General features: G+C 47.5%; 6 protein-coding genes across 6 annotated transcripts; 1 reads left to right on the top strand and 5 right to left on the bottom strand.

Annotated features, from left to right (window-relative positions):
- Positions 1–2,500: 2,500 nt before the first annotated feature.
- Positions 2,501–2,707, bottom strand: J3458_015596 (uncharacterized protein; the record flags this gene model as incomplete). Its single annotated transcript, XM_066120844.1, has 1 exon — positions 2,501–2,707. One exon carries the CDS (start codon positions 2,705–2,707, stop codon positions 2,501–2,503), a length of 207 nt encoding a protein of 68 aa, XP_065974172.1.
- Positions 2,708–2,780: 73 nt separating this feature from the next.
- J3458_015595 (uncharacterized protein) lies at positions 2,781–3,431 on the bottom strand (the record flags this gene model as incomplete). The annotated part of the gene is made up of 1 exon (XM_007808312.1): positions 2,781–3,431. The coding sequence occupies one exon, from the start codon at positions 3,429–3,431 to the stop codon at positions 2,781–2,783; it is 651 nt and encodes a 216-aa protein (XP_007806503.1).
- Positions 3,432–9,370: 5,939 nt separating this feature from the next.
- Positions 9,371–10,713, top strand: J3458_015594 (uncharacterized protein; the record flags this gene model as incomplete). Its single annotated transcript, XM_007808310.1, has 4 exons — positions 9,371–9,514; positions 9,627–9,746; positions 9,831–10,192; positions 10,308–10,713. 4 exons carry the CDS (start codon positions 9,371–9,373, stop codon positions 10,711–10,713), a joined length of 1,032 nt encoding a protein of 343 aa, XP_007806501.1.
- Positions 10,714–11,148: 435 nt separating this feature from the next.
- On the bottom strand, positions 11,149–12,312 carry J3458_015593 (uncharacterized protein; the record flags this gene model as incomplete). The annotated part of the gene is made up of 1 exon (XM_007808309.1): positions 11,149–12,312. One exon carries the CDS (start codon positions 12,310–12,312, stop codon positions 11,149–11,151), a length of 1,164 nt encoding a protein of 387 aa, XP_007806500.1.
- Positions 12,313–14,566: 2,254 nt separating this feature from the next.
- Positions 14,567–16,364, bottom strand: J3458_015592 (uncharacterized protein). The gene is made up of 2 exons (XM_066120843.1): positions 15,540–16,364; positions 14,567–15,473 (listed from the first exon to the last, which is right to left on the bottom strand). The coding sequence occupies exons 1-2, from the start codon at positions 16,237–16,239 to the stop codon at positions 15,160–15,162; spliced, it is 1,014 nt and encodes a 337-aa protein (XP_065974171.1). The 5' UTR covers positions 16,240–16,364; the 3' UTR covers positions 14,567–15,159.
- An 821-nt stretch (positions 16,365–17,185) lies between these two features.
- On the bottom strand, positions 17,186–18,472 carry J3458_015591 (uncharacterized protein; the record flags this gene model as incomplete). The annotated part of the gene is made up of 2 exons (XM_066120842.1): positions 17,186–18,191; positions 18,390–18,472. The coding sequence occupies 2 exons, from the start codon at positions 18,470–18,472 to the stop codon at positions 17,186–17,188; spliced, it is 1,089 nt and encodes a 362-aa protein (XP_065974170.1).
- Positions 18,473–18,702: the final 230 nt, after the last annotated feature.

Genomic DNA, 18,702 nt, shown 5'->3' with positions numbered 1-18,702 from the left:
AAATATTTTACTTATAATAATAATATAAAATAATACTTGCTTACTTAATATAATTCCCTTATAATTCCCTTATAATTCCCTTTTATTTTATTTTTATTAGTTTTTTAATCCCTGTTTTTAGCTTATCTAAGCTAGCTAATCCCTACTTATTAATACTAATATTAATAAGTAAATTTAGCTCTATTTTAGCTTATTAATTATATTAGCTAATAATAGCTTATAAATTAATTAATACTATATATTACACTAATTTTTAAAATGTAATATAGTGTAGTAAAACTACACTATACTATACTACACTAAAATTCACTAAAAACTACAAAACTACACTACTTCTAATACTCTAATAAACTCTTACTAAGTAAGCTTAAAAGGCTTAAAGCTTATAGAATAAAGCCTTCTTATCTTAGTATCTTAGCTTAAGGTATATTACCGCTAATTTATTAAGTCCTTTAAGGTGTTTAAATATTAAGTGGTCTCTTACTTAATAAGAAGAGTAAAATTTATTAAGCCTTTAGCTTATAAGCGTACACTTATTCTTAAAGTAAATAAAGTATTAGTTTATATTATAGCTTTAAGAAAACTTATTAGTTTATACTTTTACCTTAAACTTTACACGCTAGATTTTACGCTCTCTTTTAAGAAGTATTATTATATTTATAGTATAAATATAATGTTTTAGTTTTATTTTATCGTTTAAGTTACCTATATTAGCATATATAAGATTAATTAATAGTTAATACTGTTTTAAGTTATAAGAAGATTAAGGATTCTATACGTTAGGTTTAAGGTTAAGAAATAAATTAGTTTCGTTCTTAAGTTATAAATTTATTTTTATTATACTAATATTATTAAAAAAGTCTTTTGTGTTATTATCTTAGCTATCTTTCGTAAATATACTCTTATTAATCGTACCTTATTTTCCACGGTATAATATATTTAATAGAGTTTAATTTCACGTACTTTTACGTCTCTTATACTTCTAGACTTATAATAAACTTCTTAGCTTAAATTATCTTAAAGTTTAATAAGTTTTATTAGGGTAAAGTTAGTTTTAATATTCTTAACGTTTAAATAAGTAGTATTTATTAGAGCTTATAGATTTATATAATAGCTTATATAACCGGCTGCTTTTAATAAAGCCTTATTTAAAGAACGCCTAAGAAAAGCCGTAATAATATTACATTAAATCCGCTAGTTTATATATACCTAGTAAGTAGTTACATTTATATAGTATATAACTTATTAAAGTTATGCTTATATTATAACCGCTAAATAGAGTTAGTAAGCGAAATAGATAATAATTCTGTCTCTTCGTTAATACTAAAGTAGTGGTTATTAATAGCTTTTTTATTTAGCTTTTTATACGTAAAGACTCTTAAACGCGTTACTGTATATACCTATAAGAGAATTAGAAGTATTAGCTGTATTCTTTACCATTCGTTTAGAAAGATAAATGTATTATAAACCTAGTAATGATACTATACTAAATAAATATTATTAATATCTATTATAGGCTTTTTATTAATTAAAGTGTTAAGCTTATATTAAATTATAAGATAACTATTAATATACTATTTTACGCGTAAGTATACATTTTATAACGGTATTTAGCTGTTAAAGTGGTAGTGCTCTTACATCGTTAATCTCTTTATTTATCTAGGCGTTAAAGTTTATACTAATAGATTTTCGGTAAACTTAAAAAAGAATTCTTTTATATGTATTAACTATACTTCTTTTACGTATTTTACGATATGAATCTAGCATTTACTTTAAAAATGTTATAATATCTTCTTCAAAGGCATTTTTAAGGTAGTTAATATTACTAATAGACAAGTAGTTATAATGTCTAAGAGAATTAGATATCGCATCGTAATGCCACATTCTGCTATTAACCTTATCCACTTTATCTTCACACCATGCATGTTAACTTTGGTTGTATTGGCATAACGCTTTTAAACAACGCTATATCTGGCAAGTCGCGTCCGCTTTAATCGATAGTATTCAGGGGGGTGTTGAGCGCGCGAGGATTTGTTTTTTATGGCTATAGTTGCAATGCTCTGTCAAGATGGAGAAGAATGCCCAATAGCTCATGGGAACAGCAGGCAAAGTGGTTGCCTTCTGGTCATATACTATTCAGCGCAAGCGCCGGGCTTATGGGTCCCGGGCGGAGTGGCGCTGACATGATGGGGTGGGGCCGGCTTAATTAAGCCCGGCGACTTCGCAAATTGTCCTCCAAAAGCGGCACCCCCATCCTCCAAAACCTGACACCACGACCTCCATAAATGGAGGCATATTTGCGGTGAACCTGTACTTTTGTCGTAAAGTAAGTACTTGTAATATTAAATTACTATACGAGTGATGAAGTAGACATAATTTTATCTCATAGTAGTAATCTTTTTATAAAAATACTCGCTTCTATTTAGCACTTATTACTGGACAACTAAATTAATTGATTACTATTCTCAAAGAGAACTAAGTATATTAGTAGTAATATACATCAATGACCTGAGCTTTTGGCGACAAGACTCATCAGCCTCTCGGCGATATCGACTGCGAAATCGTCATCGTTAATCTCGCGAGCATCTTCAACTACCCGAATACCGCTGCCTTTTAATCCAAACTTTAACGTCTCAAATAGAACGCTATCGGCACGGGAGTCTGCAAACGGTCCTGGTGGAATTGAAATGCTGCTCACAGCACCCATTGGACGCTAAACTTCCACCATGGAGACATCCTTGGCGAATTGGCGGAGTTCACTCACAATAAACATGGTCACATCAGCACATTCGGTGTCTGAGGTTCGCATGAGAGTAACGGCGGGGTTGTTTGTACAGTTTCCGGTGTTTGTAACATGGTGAAACCGTCTCGAGTGGCCCAAAGTTCACCATATCCGCAGCGCCAACGGATATAATGTTGGGTACGCCCCTTTTCAATGCGGCTTCCAAGCGATTGGGGTCGGCGCGCATGTTCCCACCAGCAAGAAGATCGCATATCTCTGTCGTGGTGAGGTCCAGAATAGCATCGAGCCTGCCTTCTTCCACTAGCCGTTCCATCGATTTCCCTCCATGTCTAGTGGCGTGGAAAACATATATCTCCACGTCATAGTGACTCTCTAGATGACGCCTGACATTATCCACGCATGAGGTCGTGACTCCAAACATTGTTATGCCAATTCTAGTTCTCCCCCTTCCGGTCGTCATCGTTCGTGGGTTTTCTCGTGCCAGTCTCCGTTCGTAGGAAAAGGCCATGCCAGCAATCGCGCCTGCTGCGTTCGAGAGAATCTCACATAGCAACTGATTTGTGCCGGCAATATCGACAACAGAGTACATGAGAGACATGTCTGTTTCCCCGACCACTGGGCCGGTACCACCCGATGCAACGGTACTGACAATGAGTTTGGAAAGGCCAAGAGGGACTGCGTCTCTCATTATGGCGGAGACAATGCTCGTACCTCCGGAACCGCCGGCTCCGATGATTGCGTGTATTTTGTCTATATGTAACAGGTCGCAAATGTATTTAGACACGCAGGGAATCACCTCATCAATTGCTTCGGCCCGGGGCCCGGGCAGAACATGACTGCCAGCTTCAGAATATTATTCCAGCAGTTGGGAACGTGATGTGCTGATGGCACAATCTGTCACATGCTCTCTACCACAGTCAACGAGTGTAATATGTGTTGGGGAAGGGAGACATTGAGATATGCTGGCGATGCCCTCACGAAGATACATGAACTCGTCCTCCTTAGTATCCAGCGTTCCAATTATGACAATGTGAGGCATTTTGAAATGAAATTGAGAAAGAGGTAGATGCGGGGGTGGTGTATGTTGTGGCCATGATTGCCGAAGCCACCAAAATGGGCTTGGTCACCACGCCTTACCGGTTCAATGCCGACGACGCCATCGCCATGACCCAGACGGGAGCGGATACTCTCGTCGCGTACATGGAATTAACGACCTCAGGAAAGATTGGGGCGAGAACAGCAAAGACTCTCGAGGCATGCGTTGACGAGATTCAAGAGATACGGGACGCGGCGGTTGCAATCAGAGAGGACGTCATCGTCTTGTGCCATGGTGGTCCCATCGCCAGGCCGAGGATGCGCAGTACATTCTCAAAAGCGTAAAGAGCCTTCATGGTCTCTATGGTGCTAGTTCCATCGAAAGGCTGCCGGTCGAGGTAGCTATACAGCGGGTTACTCAGAAATTCAAGGGGGTCAACTTATAATTGGTCAAATAGTAGACGAGCAGGCCGTTTTTGCAGAAGCGCGAGGAGGAAAGTTGAATAGATGTAATAAATCTAGGTGCCGCTCGCGAAACGTTTTACTATTTTGCTTTCAGGCCTTAGTTTGCTACTTCTAACCCTAAGTAAAATTATGATAGTACTCCTATCCTACTTCTTCAATACTAGACTACCTTCTATGCTTTAGTGCGTAAAGTCTGCTTAGTACTACTATCGCGAGTGGCAGATGCTCTCAAGACATCTTGGGAGACGAGGCCACACCAGTTGAATACACATACATACACATACACATACTTACTATAATTCATCTTGCTAGAATATACCAAGTAATTAGATATCGTTGCTAATTATGCGATGAGGCTTATGTCGCCTCCCATCAATTCTCCGGCCGTATGGCAGAGTTGGAGTGTGACCCGATGAATAGGCACCGGATTGATTAGACTCTGAGGCTCCAGAAGAAAGAGTCGTGAGGGTCCCATAAGACACGGCCCTCGCAAATCAAATACCAATGGAAAGAGACAATGGTGTTTCAATGGGCGGGTAAAGCTCGGCCTTGAAGTTTGTCTGCGGCAATTCTCACGCAGAATGGTCTTCAACAAGAAACGGCTCATGTCGCATTGTAGCCTAGCGGAGTGGAGGGCAATGGAGGGAAGATGACAATACACACACCTGCACAACCTTTGCATCTAGCTGACTGACCTATCCCAGATACCACTGGTGATTTCTCGTTGGCCCCTAAGACGGGACTAAGAGCCGTGTTCCTGATCAAAAATCATCCCCTCGGCGGATGGATACATGAGGAACATGAGTTAGCAAAGGGTCGCAACACCATAACCTCCTCGCTCGTATCATGATTACAAAAGTTGAGGATGAGGAGCGCTTAGACCCATTTCCAGCTAGAATGAACCAGACCCCACCATTTCTGTCGTGTTGGGTCGTAATTCAAGAAACCTTGGGAGTACATCTTGCCACGCCTTTGTCTTTTTGTTCCTAGCTAAGCAGATGTGTATTTCTAATAACAAGAATGCCAACCTGTAAACTCTCAGTCCACGATACACTTTATCACTACGCACTAATATCTTGAATGGATTGAGATCGCCACGAGTAAACACGGGCACACCCCAGTCACTATCCTGATGAGAGACCATGTTTCTAATCCCTTTCCAATTTTGATTGTCTTGGCGGTCTGGGTGATGGTCCGGTTGCAACCCTTCGCGGAGCCAACAGTGAAACTCCCAACTTGATGCACAAGGTCCAAGCCTGGGGTTTGTTTGGGGAATCCTAGAATCGCGCAATGTCCCGCCTGTACAGCTCTGGTTTCATGCCCGGGGGGGTTGAGAGCGCGAAGCTCTTTGATAGTTCGTCCAAGCTGCGTGAGGACGTTGCCAGGCTCCTCATCGGATAGTCTGCAAAGCGCCGCTGCGAGGGATTCGCCACGCATTTGTTGCACCCAGAAAGCTGGTATCATCCGGACGACCTGTATAGCCATGTCCAAAGGAAAATGTGTGGTTAATTAGCAAGGATCATAGTACAATGATAACCCCGGCAGAGAATACCAGAATCACGGAAAGATATCACCTGGAGCTAGACCGCTAGGAGGCAGAGTAAATACATATATGCTACAAGTAAACTCAACAGACATAATTCGATACAAGACAGATACTCGATACAAATATGAATCTTTCGTGTACGTTCTCTTCTCTGCACACTGCGTCAAGCACGTCCATTGACATGCTATTTTTCCAACTTGGTCTGCAGCGGAGATAAAGTGCTTCATTGACAAGCGGCTCGACGATCATCCAGCGTCTTGAATTTGGCGATGACGTGTCGGTGTTGTTTCTCTGACGCCTCTGAATAATACATCTGATTGAAGTCTTCAATCAGATTCTGATAATTTTGCACGTTTTTACTTTGAGAATTTCGCGCAGTCGTCTTCCAATCTACCGACTGCCAAGTTTTACGTGCTATGGATATCGGGCTGACGCCTAGATTCTTCCTTATCATCTGGATGCCGTGGGGTCCCAGTTGCCTGCGCGCTTCGGGTGCTAAGAATTTGCCGGCATCACCCGCTCTTGCTGTCCGGATTTGGCTCAAGGTATCGTAAGATCGTTAAACACATCTTTGTTGTTGATCTTATCTGATTGGGTTATTTTGATTCTTCCATTGTCAGCCGTTATCCCCAATTTCAGGACCGTTTCTGGATATTTCGCACTGCCATCCTCGAGGATATTTTGTCTGAAGTAGTCTTTCACCTTACTAAGAGATGACTGTGGGCGCGACATGTAGGATATGTGACAATCGACGGTTCCTTGAGTGACAAGCTTCCCGTTCTTTCAAACAACCCAGGCGTGGGGTACGTGCTGCTGGATCCATGCTTTACGAGTTCTGCGAACTTGCATCTGCCTCCATTCGCACCACGGCATGCCTGCCAATTATTTTTCTGCATAAGCTCTGACTTTTGTCCCAGCCACAGACCTGAAACCAACTGTTTGACCCGCATTTGGCTTCAGTGAGTCGACCTCGTAGGCTTGGAAAGCTCCCACTGTTTCCGGGCATCCCGCATATCCCCCGGCAAGGGCAGAGGCAGCAAGATAGCCAATAAGTATGAATAAAGTAGTTTGCATTGTTAAAATTGAGTTAAATTATATCCGATTGGGGGCTCTTAACTAAAGTAGAAGCAACGCAAAGACGGCATTTAGTTGCGAATCTTGTTAAAAGTCTGCGGACCAATATTACCAGGTCTTCCATCTACGCGGCCATTTTTTTCGTTCCATAACGCACTTACCAAAGCAAACCAGTCTGCTCCTTGCATTCGAGAACCTACCATCCAACCCTGTCCGATTACCACCCGTGACCTAACAAGCTTGATAGAGTAGGGTCCCCTTGTTCTATCAGCGATCCAAGCATTCTACGAGAGTTATTGTTAATAGATTATAAAGGTGTTAGCGAGGGGTAAAGAATATGAACTTCTGTATTTCTCCTCTTGGGAAATCAGGTACCTACTCCCCCAACATCTTTGCAACTCATACTGTATTGGTTGTTTGACCCCCCTGTGAAGTCACGGGTGGTTAATCAAACAGGGGCCGGAGTGTACATCGGAATGTGAAAATGCAACATTGAAACTATTGTGGGCTGAAACCACTTCTTTTCCGGTCAAATAATACTTCAATGTACGCTGGGCGGATTGGGGAGAGGGGCCGGACGCCAAGCATGCGGCCCAAGGGCTCAAATGTCTGGTTCTCTTTCTGACGGTACTTTTAGTTATAAGTCCCCAGACAAGAGTCCATCACCCAGTTCTTAAGCCGGTTGCTGGATCTATTGCCCTAGCTGTGCACCAGCACAAAAGAGGTTGCGCATTCAGGATACCAAGAACGAGGAACCGGTCTCCTTTCTCTTGCAATGACAACTTTAGACCTAGTTCTGGCTTCACGGCTATCTTCCCCTTACTTCTCAGGTTATTATCTCTCTCTCTCTCTTTTTCGACTCGCACGCTTTGACCGGCATTTTGCGTGAGCCAGTAAGGTCATTATATGGCTAGCAATACTCGTCCTCATTCTATCATTTTCCCGGCCAGTCTTGGGCAATGGGCATGCTCAGCCAGACGGTCCAACAGGGCTCTTAGAGCGGAGTGGCGAGAGTGTAGAGCTGTGCAAATGGCTTGAGGCCAATCAGCGACTGGAACCTGCGCTCAAGGCGTGCCCTGGCGTGCCCTTTGATGTGCTCAGATGCATTGAATGACAACACTGGCGCTGGATGGCTCTTGTCGTCTGATCCATCCCGACTCAAATGATGCAATGAGACGAAGCTACTTGACTTTTTCGTTAAAACCCGGGGTGTCGGGGATCATTGAGACGCAAAAATCGGCATCCGAACTTGCACTGCTGACTATGGCATAGACAAGTCTGCAGATCGGGGCGCAGGGATTTGTCCAAAACCGAACCATGTAATTGTTCAATCCACCGTTTCGTTGTCTCATTCTACACTCGGACAGAGCGCTAAAGTAAATAATTTAATTAACAAAGCTTCTATTATTTAAAATAATACAAGTTCTTACTACTTTAAGTTGTATTTATTTTTGAAACAAGTTAATATCATAGATCCGAGCTTAAAGCTCAGGTTTATATCATTAACCGGCGGGCTCATACCGGACCCGTGACAGATACGTTTTAGATAAAAGGGGATTTACTCTAGGAGAGCAGAGGGTAGATCTGCCCTTTTCCTTATTTGTTCTTGAATTTACTATTACTTTTAGTGACGCTTACGCGCAGGCGCACAATTCTTGGCGAGGAGGAGGACCAGCCAACCATGATGGAATGGATACATTATTCGTGGGAGCCGGCCCTAAGCGACGGGCCGAACGTTCCACGACTCTCCGTCTTACCCCAGCCTCGCTTCGTCCCGTGCCGGACTAGGCCAAATCTGGGCATCACGGCGTTCAAGTACAATGTACCCCAGCTCTCGGCCAAGCAACAACCGCCTCGAAGTTGCCCATGTGGAGGCGACTGAGGGGCCGCTTATGGCCTACAGAGCATCTACATCCCGGTTGGCTCTTATGACAGCGGTGCAGCCCAGCTCGAGACCAGAAAACAGCGTCTATTATTGGACGTGACTAACGACATTGAAAGTTGGTACGTATTCTGTACGGAGTACTCCGTACCACAACCCGACTTCTTTGTGTCCCGCCCCAGCCCAAAGCCTACTGATTGCGCCTTGCCGACAGTTCAGCTCGTTCGATATGCTCCTGCCATTGCCACTGCTGCTGTCGGAACAAGGCTCAAGTCTCGTGCATTGCCTTGCCGGAAATACGACCTCGTAGTGTACCATCCTGCGGTGGGATCTACATGACCTGAACCGACTTAAGTTTCAATGACGGCTCACTGCGATGCTGATGTGTTTCTTCATCAGATGGTCGCCGGCCGTAACATTGAAGAGTGTGCCGTCTCTGCATGGCCGTTCCTCCCACTTGATGCTCGTCCGTCCTGCAAAAAAGCACCTCTTCTTTTCCACTTTGCATCCCTCTTCCACCGAGATGACACTCCAGCGCAGAGGCCCCGGACAAACACTCGAGAAAAGAACAGCCTAACACGCAGCTCAGAACCCCCCCTTCGTCCAACAGAGGTAGGAGACGAACATGGCTCACTACCGCGATAGCCTCGTCGCCTGCACCGTCATCCTCCTCGTCTTCAACAGCGTTGCCGTGGCGGCCCGGTTGTACTCGCGGCTGCGCATCACGGAATCGTTTGGCGCCGACGACGTGATGCTGTGTTTGACTTATGTGAGGATTCGTGACGCCCCAGTTTGACCAAGCTAGTGCAAAGGACCTTTGCTCGGGCGGCTACATTCCCTCCGACATGACGGTCGTACTGATATCCGGCCTCTTGATTTAGTTGGGCTACATTGTCCTGTGCGGCCTCAGCTTCACGGCCTTGCACTACGGCTATGCGGCCGAGGACGACAAGCCGTACTCGACGCTGCAACCGTACTATAGTCCCGACAAGGCAAAGCAGGTTCGCAGCTCTCCACCATGGCAGACGTGCCGTTGCAAGCCTGCCCTCTGTCGCACCCAGACCTAGTCCGTTGACTGTCTACAGTTCTACTTCGCCAACCAGCTCGTCATCTACATCGACTCCGGTCTGATCAAGCTCGCTGTGGCGCTCGTGCTAATGCGCATCGCCACCACGAGGGCCGTACGATGGCTCCTCATCGGGTCCATGGGTGTCGTGGTCGTTTGGACCACCGTCATGACCATCTACTCGTCCCATCTCTGTGCCAAGGCCGGCACGAGCAACTACGCCGGGTCCAAGACGTGCAACATTGTTGGGTATTTCCGCACAACTACAAACATTGTCATTGATTATTTCTACGCGCTGCTGCCGGTGTATATCCTCTGGAATGTCAAGATGCGGTTGGTTTTGAAGCTGAGCGTCGTGTTTCTGCTGGGGCTGGGCATTTTGTGAGTCGCATGCCGCCGTGTACCCCTACCGGGTTGGCGTGTATAGCAGAGCCAACTCTCTTCGCTCGAGGCTGTTGAAAGTCGCCCACCAACTAACATGCCGTCCCTGCTCAAGTGCCAGCGCTTCCACCATTGTCAAGCTCGTCATCATCATCCGCCTCAACCACGCCGTGGGCGACGAGGCCCAGCACCTGCATTACCAGCTCCTCCTCTGGGCCGACGCCGAGCTGGGGCTGGCCATCTTGGCCGCCTCGCTGGCCGCCGTGCGCCCGCTGCTGGCCAGGCTTCACGTCCCCGGCCTGAACAAACACAGCGCGGACCGGTCGTCGTCGGCCCGCAAACCGGTCAGCAGCAGCGAGGCGATGGGCCCGTACAGGGAGATTCACGACGCGAATCCAGTAGTGAAGGGCGGAACGAATGCGAGCAAGAGCTGTGTCCAGCACCAAGTGGTGACTGACATTGAGAGTCACGAGATGGGGCCCTTGGAGCCGGGCAGCATGAGAGTAGGGGCTGAGCAATGACGGGTTCGTGGGCAGGGCTCCGATGAGCGTCACCGCGTTCGAAGCACCGACGTTGGTCAATACAGTTGATCCATGGTCGTCGCACGCGCATCAATGACAGTGGACACCAGACCTCTGCTTGGTTGTACTGTGCTGATGTAGATTTAGTGTATTCAAAGTAGAGCCTTGCCAGCCGGTGACAGTCTCATCCGACTACGTGGCTGCATCTTGCTGCAATACAAGCAAGCCGTCGGTTCCTTATGCCGACCGCAAGACCGTGTAACAAAAGCGTCGCTGATCTTTGGTCAGCAGAGGAACACAAATTAAATTCTATCGTGGATAAGATCAAGGAGAAAGAAAGAGTTGCATCTCAGAGAGACTATAACATGGATGATGCTATACTGCGCACGTCACGTCGCACAAACACATGCGACTTCATGTACGACGCGGCACGACTCATGTCAACCTCTCCACCTCCAACGCCGCCAAAATAAAAGCCGATTCCCCCAGCAAACTGTTCGGCAAGATCGGCCGCGTGGTGTAATACTCAAACGAGGCAGTCGAGTTCAAGCTACATACAGAAACCGTCTTATCAAACCCAATGGTGCCGTTGCCTGTATCCGTAATAAACCGGCGCAAAGTATACTCGTACGCCTTTAGCGCAGCCTTTTTATAGTCGGGCTGGTGTGATGCGGAAAGAAGCCCAATGCGTAGCGCTTTAAGCAAGGAGAATATAAAGAGGGCCGTGCTCGAGCTCTCGAGATAGTTTCCCTTTTTACCAGGCAGCGTAACGATTTGCCACCACGCGCCGGTCTCGGGGTCAGCGTGCTGGACGAGAGAATGGGATAGCTGGAGGGTAATGTCTTTGGTTAAGTTGCACAGCGGGACGAGTTGGGCACGTTGGACGGTCTGGCAGGATAGTTTATCCCAGGTTTGGACGAGAGAGGCGAGGAACCAGCCTAGGGAGCGCCCCCAGACGTATGGGCTTGCACCGGTGATCGCGTCTGCCCAGACGGCACGGCGGGAGTAGTCGTAGCCGTGGAATAAGAGTGACGTGTTTTTTTGGGTGCAGTGGTCGCGGAGTAGGTTCATTTGGAGAAGCATGTCTGTATGGTTCCTATGCGGGAGGGCAGACATGAATGGTAAGAGGGAGAACATGCCGTCTAGGTAGCTCCATTCTGGGTAGACGTAGTACCATAGCCCTCCATCGGGGTTTCTGGCCTGTAGTGCCAGGGAGGCATGAATTGCCTGGTAGGCTTTTTGGGATCGCGCAGTAATGGGAGAGATTTTTGATGTGAGTGCGGTGTGGATGGCTGTTGCGAGAGAGAATCGATCAAGTGGTTTCGTGGCAGCGATGGTGGCATTGGTTAGATTTGCCGAGGCAGTGTCTAGAACCAAGGAGAGGTAGTGGTTATAGTGGCATTTGGTATTTGGGTACAGAGTAATAATGTCCTCGATTGCCTGGGCGAGGATGCCACTCTCAAGAGTGCTGCTCGCTGCGCCCGAGTCGACGACGCCTTGTTTACGGGCGACGATGCTGTCGAGCATGAGGGTTGACATGCGTCGTTGCGACGCAGCGGCGGTTATGGCGAGGAGCCATGCTGTGCGAAGGAGATGCATTGGGATTCGAAATTGGGTTATGCGAGGGTTGGCTGAGGCTGGTGTGACTGTGCGAATCTACAATCTTTTTATATTGACATGAGAAGACGGAGTCAAAGGGCCAATATGCGTGGGGGTCAACTGGTATGGAGGAAACATACGGAGTAAATCAATGATGGTAAAGGGCTCTGGGGCTGAGCACTGCGCTGGGATCAATTATGGGCTCTGCACATGCTGTAGACACGTCTACAGTGGTGTCAAGTACATTCAATGTTGAACCAGCACAGACCCAGCCATCAATACCAGACTTGACTTGACTGCATGCTGTCAAGTGTCAACTGGTCAGTGCTCCCAGGTGCCATGTTAGTGCGTGCTGGTGCTAGTTGGCAGCCATTGTAGTGGAGCAGCCCAGCAGCCCAGGCCGACAGAGACTCAGCCCGTCTGGTCGACTCAACTCTCAAGTGCTCATCTGGTGGCCTCCTCGAGTGCCGGGCCCCTGATGCACCACCACGGCCGCCAGAGCGTCAAACCGCCAAATCAAACCAACGCCTCCCTATTCTTACCAGGCATATGAGACGTTGACCCGATATACCAAGAGGGTGTTTTCCGGTGCAACACCCGCTGGTACACGGCGTTTGTCGCGTCGCTCCAACGCGCAGCAGCCTCTGCCGTCGGCTCCGTCGTGTCCACGACCTCTTGTCACGGGTCAATCATCTCGTAATAGTCCATCTCCAAGCTCGGTCGCTTAGTTACAATCCAGTGAGGCTGTTCAGCGGCGCTGTCAAGTCTCTCTTGACGGGGTCGGTGATTCGGGCGCGGACCTTGTTTGCCCAAAAAAATGATAGAGCTCGGCGTTGGCAACCTTGTCGCCCGCAAAGTCCGGGAAGTTGCTGTTGGAAATGACAAACCTGCCCCTTGTCCAGAGGCGTTCGCAATGCGCTCGTCTCTCTGCTGGGCTGGGGTCCTCGAAGTTGTAGGGAACCCCTGTTTGGCTGTTTGTTATATTTGCCCTTTTCAAATAGCGCTTGGTGCGTGTTCTTCTTCTCCTCGCCCTCGTCGTCGGAGAAATCCCTCTTGCGCATCGGCACGGCCACACTTGGATTGCGTACGAATACCGTTAGCTGGCGTGCAGTCTTGCTTGGCTAGGTCCAGGAGCATCTGAAGCCCCGAAGCGCCTTGGCCGATGAATGCCACCTTTTTGCCCCTGACGCCGAATTCCTTGGGCCAGTTGGCGGGATGGATGCCAACTTGAGGCCCTTGGCCTGATTGGTTCCGGGGAATTCGGGAACATACACCTTGTTTGAAGTTCTCGTTGCCAAGGTTACATGACGCGCGGTTGCTTTGTGGCCTGCGTTGGTCATGAGAGTCTATTGATTTGAGCTGCCGTCATACTTGGCTTCAAGCACTTTGGCGTTGAAAATTGCGTCTCTGTGCAATTTTAGTCCCTCTACCAGGTGCTGAAAGGAGCTTTTGAGCTGCTCATGTCTGGAGTGCTTTTGTCAAAAACCGAACGAATTCCACACCTGCAGTACTCCGTAGGTCGAGTTGGTAAAAGGGAGTTTCCGAGTCCACGCGAGCGCCGGGGTAGCTGTTGAAGTGCCACACTCCTCCGAAATCACTTCCGACCTCGAATAGTTTAACTGAGCATCCTTCGCTTCGTGCTTTATGGAGCGCGTAGCACCCCCCGAATCCAGCACCAACCACGATTACGTCGCTCTCCGCGATCTGTTGTGCAGCCTGCGCATTGGGACCGACGGACCGTTGACAGGATGCTTCTCCATGACCAGAGACTTGGGATTCGACAAATGAACATCTTTGGAATAGAGGCTAGTAATGATTCAGCTTCTATTAGTTGTTGTGGCAACGTTGTTAGAATGAAGACTAATCAATACCGTTGCCGTAAAGATGCGAATAGAATTGACACTTGATATAGCAATCAACTGGGAATGAAACGCTAGAAAGACTAATACGAGAATATATCTTATTCTCGATGGATTTTATATTTGTCTCAATGCGGACACTCCCCGATTAGGATAACGGACTTTCATATTCGACGTAACCGCCGGCACGGCCCGGCAAAAGCCTGAAGCAAGCACAAGTCTCTTTGTTGCTTCCGGATTCATTCAAGTCCCAACACAGTCCTGTCAAGACACTGGGGTGAGTGGGTAATAAATCATATGACCTGAAGCCGCGGCTTCCACGGTGTTTCTCAAAGTTTATAAATGACTTTGCATCGGTATTTGAAAGGTAAATTGCATAGGGACAAAATAAATCTCAGTTTTAGCTTTCCATTCCGAGTGTTGCAGTAAAAGTGCCACTGAGACCCTATTAGACTTGTACAATGGGCCTTCGAATGGATAAAGAATTCGCTGCTACACTTACACCACTCGTGCCAACTCTCGAGACTTTGCCAACGGTTCGTGTGCACGATATCCAGGCGAGGCGAGAGCTTCTTGCAAGCTTCAAGGGCGAGACAGACATACAACCAGGCGTTTCCCAACCCATCCACCATGTAAGAACACCAAACGGCTACTCGCTGCTAATCTGGCACTTATCCGCCCAAAAAAAATAAAAATAAAAATAATAAAAATAAAAATTGAACAAAGCTCGACAAAGAAAACCTGGCATATGTTGGAAAGTTTCTAGCCGCAAATGTGGACAAAATTCCATATCTACCCGGGATTTCCTCATGGCTTTGAGGGTCTAGCACCGGGCCATTCAGTTGAGAGAGATAAAAGAGAAGCGTGTCCAGCATCTTAGAAAGCTTTGAGAAGCGTCAAAACAGGTGGACTGTACATATTGGTAGAATCATGGAGCTGGGCTGTATTCTGAAACGTCCCAGCTGGAGGACTTTCATTGATCTACTCATCAATTCTTTGCACCTTGCGCATGCCGTAATCGCTGATCCTTGGCTAGCTTATAGAAGATCCATGCCCCCCAGAGCTGGGCCGCAGAAAATAAAAAGTGCAGAAAGGGCGTAACAATCTTGAGCGATAAGCTCCATTTGTCCCAAAGGCTTCCAAATAGCCACATGACAACAACGGTCTCGACTGTAGTTTCAACAAGCTCCAGCGTCATGGTAGTATAAAATAGTCGAGAGAGCAGTACATGCTTCGAGTTGTGAGTGCGGTAAATGATCATGGCGATGTGAGGCCAGAGTTCAGCCAAAACATCAAAAGCGCCTGTGTTTGCGTTAATGGGCCTTGTCGGCAGCGAAACCAAGGGAGACGATGACGAAAGAATCATACCCCAGATGAAGCAGAGAATGAACTCGTACACGGCATCGCTTTGGTGATCAAAGTCGATGCTCATGGCAATGGCCGACTGCGCAATAATGATTGCGCCAACATGGTGAGCGAAACTGATGGGCGAGATATTATCGCGGTAAAAGAGCTCGAAAATATACATGACGGTAAAGATTTGCGACGAGACAATCAACACGTCTCCAAGAGTCGTCGATGATCCTGGAGAGAAAGGCGTGTGCGGTGTTCCGTAGCCGACGAGGATAGCAAGCAGTGGGTAGGCCGTCACCATGACGAGCAAGATCTTGGATCCGGCAGCTACGTGATGGTTCACGAAGCTCCGTCGTTGAGCATCAGTAAGGTTCTTCAGGACTCGAGGCGAGTAGAGCTTGGGAATTATGACGAGGTCGAGGAGGTAGATGCGGATGGCGGCGAGAATGCAGGCAGCAATCGTCAGGATGAGGCCCGAGTAGGGCGCAATCTGTGAAACGAGCTGGTTGACCAGCTGTGCGAGATGCGGACCATGACTACCGGAGTGCTGATGCATTTTAGGGAGGAGCGTGTTAGGAAATGCAGCCGGTATCGAGATGACGACGACATGAGAGAAAAAAAGGCAGACATGGGGATACTGGGAATGGAGAGAGGCCCCTGGCGCGTGTGCCTTGTACCCCAAGCTGATCTGCGTGACGATATTCGGATGTGACATGCCGAAGCCCCATTTTTTGTGCCTGTACCCCTTTTTCTCGAGACTAGGGTCGTCAAGCGGGGATGCAAGCTATTGGAGGCAGAAGAAATTTGGCATGCGGAGTACTCCGTAGATGGTGATGAAAGGGTTTGGGTGACGACTGGTGATGGCTTCAATGTTAGGAAACAATTGTCCGATGTCTCTGTGGTGTTCGCTTCCTTTCCACGAGTCGACGTGCCAAGACAGCCAAGCTTTTTGTTCCTGACCAACGGCCGCGATCACCAGTACTGCCCCATAATAAGTGGAGCGAATCGTCCCTTAGCAGTTACCCAAAGAGGCTGAGTGTGGCGCAAGCGGCTGGTAACTTCGAATTCGTACGGAGTACTCCGTAGTAGGTCAACATTACGCCGCAGCTTGAGACTTGAGAGTTATCACATGATAGCAGGCACCGTATCGAGTAGCTAGCTGGTAAAACTGAATGCTCATACAAGCCAGGCACTACATTAAGTAAGGCCCAATGAATTCACACCATGTGTCTGGCCCACCCAAACCAGAAAACGGTTATATACCGCGTCATTTGATTCATATTTCATAGTATATCCATAACTTGCCAGTCTAGGTCACCTTTATCTCAGGATATTACGCTTGTCAATTATCTAGACATACTTTTAGAACCACTCGACCATCTCGGCCGGCTTGTCAGCAAAATAATTCTAACCATCGAACCGCCTAGTCGTGTCTTCGATCCAAATCAACTTCTTGCCCTTACTACCAAGGTGTTACACGGAAATGGCTGGTTACACAAGGGCTACGGTCACGAGACCTAGGGCAAAGTCCCTCACCGACTTCTTGTATTTATAGACACCTTTGGTCCCTCAAGGCCTTGAGGAAAACCAAGGACCTTTGATACCAAAGACTGTTATTAGATGAATTGAGCTATTAGCTCCAAGCCCTCCTTGAGCCCTTGTCACACAAGGGCATTAAAAATCTCCTGGCTATCTTTCGTATCGATTAGAGCGTTCTTGCGAACCTGCACAAAGAGAGTCGGGACGGAAACATTCTTGGCCAGCGGGACAAGGCTCAGCTCTTTCAAGCGGAAGCCAGTCAGTTCGTGGATTCGCTTATCAAAAGCCTGGACGGTTGTGGCAACATCAAGGTTGGCGTTGATGGCGCCCTTCTCCACGAAGGCGTGTCCAGAGACTGCTTGCAGCAGGATCAGAGCCTGGATGTCCGTAAAGTACTTGGGGAAATGCGCCATGGCATGGATGGTGGAGTTGCTGCCCATGCACCGGCTCAAAAGACCATTGCTGTTGTCTCTAGTCTCCGGATGCGAGCGAGCGTACTGAAAAGAGCCAACGACATCGCGAGCCTCGTAACATCCGAGCGCGCCACAGACGGCGCCGGAGCCCTGATCGCTAATGCTGTGGTTGCGAAGGTCATAACAAATAATGTGAAAACCAGCATCGTGGAGAGCCTTGTAGTCCGGCAAGAAGTTTACTTGGGAGTCCCCAAGCCCCCCGTAACCCTCTAAATGGCCCGGATATCCGTAGCGGTTGCACGTCATGGGGTGGTTGGCAATGATGAGCTTCTTGGAGTTGGCGGCGGGGATGAACCAGCCCTGCAGGATAGTGCCGTCGAGCCAAGGGAGGAAGATGTCCTTGTATCCATGCCCGTACTCGCTTGGTCGGCGAAGGATAGGGGAACGCTGACCATTTTTGAACAGCTGGGCGTAGGTTTCAACGAGCTGGCTCACGGCTTCTGGAATTGGGTTGGCGCTGACGGTTGGCAGCGCAGCCCAGGCTACAGCGGCCACAAGGAGATTGCCGTCACATGGTATGACAAGGATATAATAAAGAGTGTAGGAATGCGGGAGCGAATGCTTAACGAGAGGATTGCTGCTGTTCAAGAGCCCGTAGCAACCAGTCAAGCGGACGATGTCGGGAATTAAATGCAACTTCGAGTCTAACTGCCATCTATAAAAGGACCCCTATACTTGGCATAAAAGAATATTGTTACGAAACCATCCATTTCCTTGTCTTTCTGCATGGGAACAGGCCGAGCTGTGCTAATATAATCTTGACTCCCCCCTTTTCCTTTTTTTCTCCTTTTTTTTTTTCACGTGCCTTGTACCAGAAAATGCACTGTAATCTGTCCAGAGTCATTCAACGTACATCAACTCATAGTATACCAGACGTATTGCAGAATCGCCTCGTAGTTTGCGGTCCATGCAGCTCCATATTATGTTTCTACCCATTGTCGCGACTCATGCCCGAGAATTCAGTAATGGCGCGCGGCCTTGAAGCAGTTTTCTCACATATTGTCAGGCCAAATAGTAATGGCTGCCGAAAATCCATTTTTCTTATTCGAAACACCAACAACTGCATGGGGCCGGACCGCAATTCATCGTGCCAAGCATTGCCTCTGTATTGCTATTATTCATCGAGAACCAGCGAAGCGGGAAAGCAAGCTCTGTAAAGTACAATT

This window comes from Metarhizium acridum, assembly GCF_019434415.1.
Source record: "Metarhizium acridum strain ARSEF 324 chromosome Unknown scaffold_356, whole genome shotgun sequence".
In the NCBI taxonomy this organism is placed as follows: Eukaryota; Fungi; Ascomycota; class Sordariomycetes; order Hypocreales; family Clavicipitaceae; genus Metarhizium; species Metarhizium acridum.
This window is presented reverse-complemented; position numbering and strand designations above follow the sequence as displayed.

Bases quoted from the DNA above. Each gene is read 5' to 3' on its own strand.
- J3458_015592 (XM_066120843.1), bottom strand. From the start codon at position 16,239: ATGTCACATCCGAATATCGTCACGCAGATCAGCTTGGGGTACAAGGCA. The intron at 15,474-15,539 runs GTATGATTCTTT...ACGCAAACACAG, and splicing joins CATTCTCTGCTTCATCTGGG to GCGCTTTTGATGTTTTGGCT.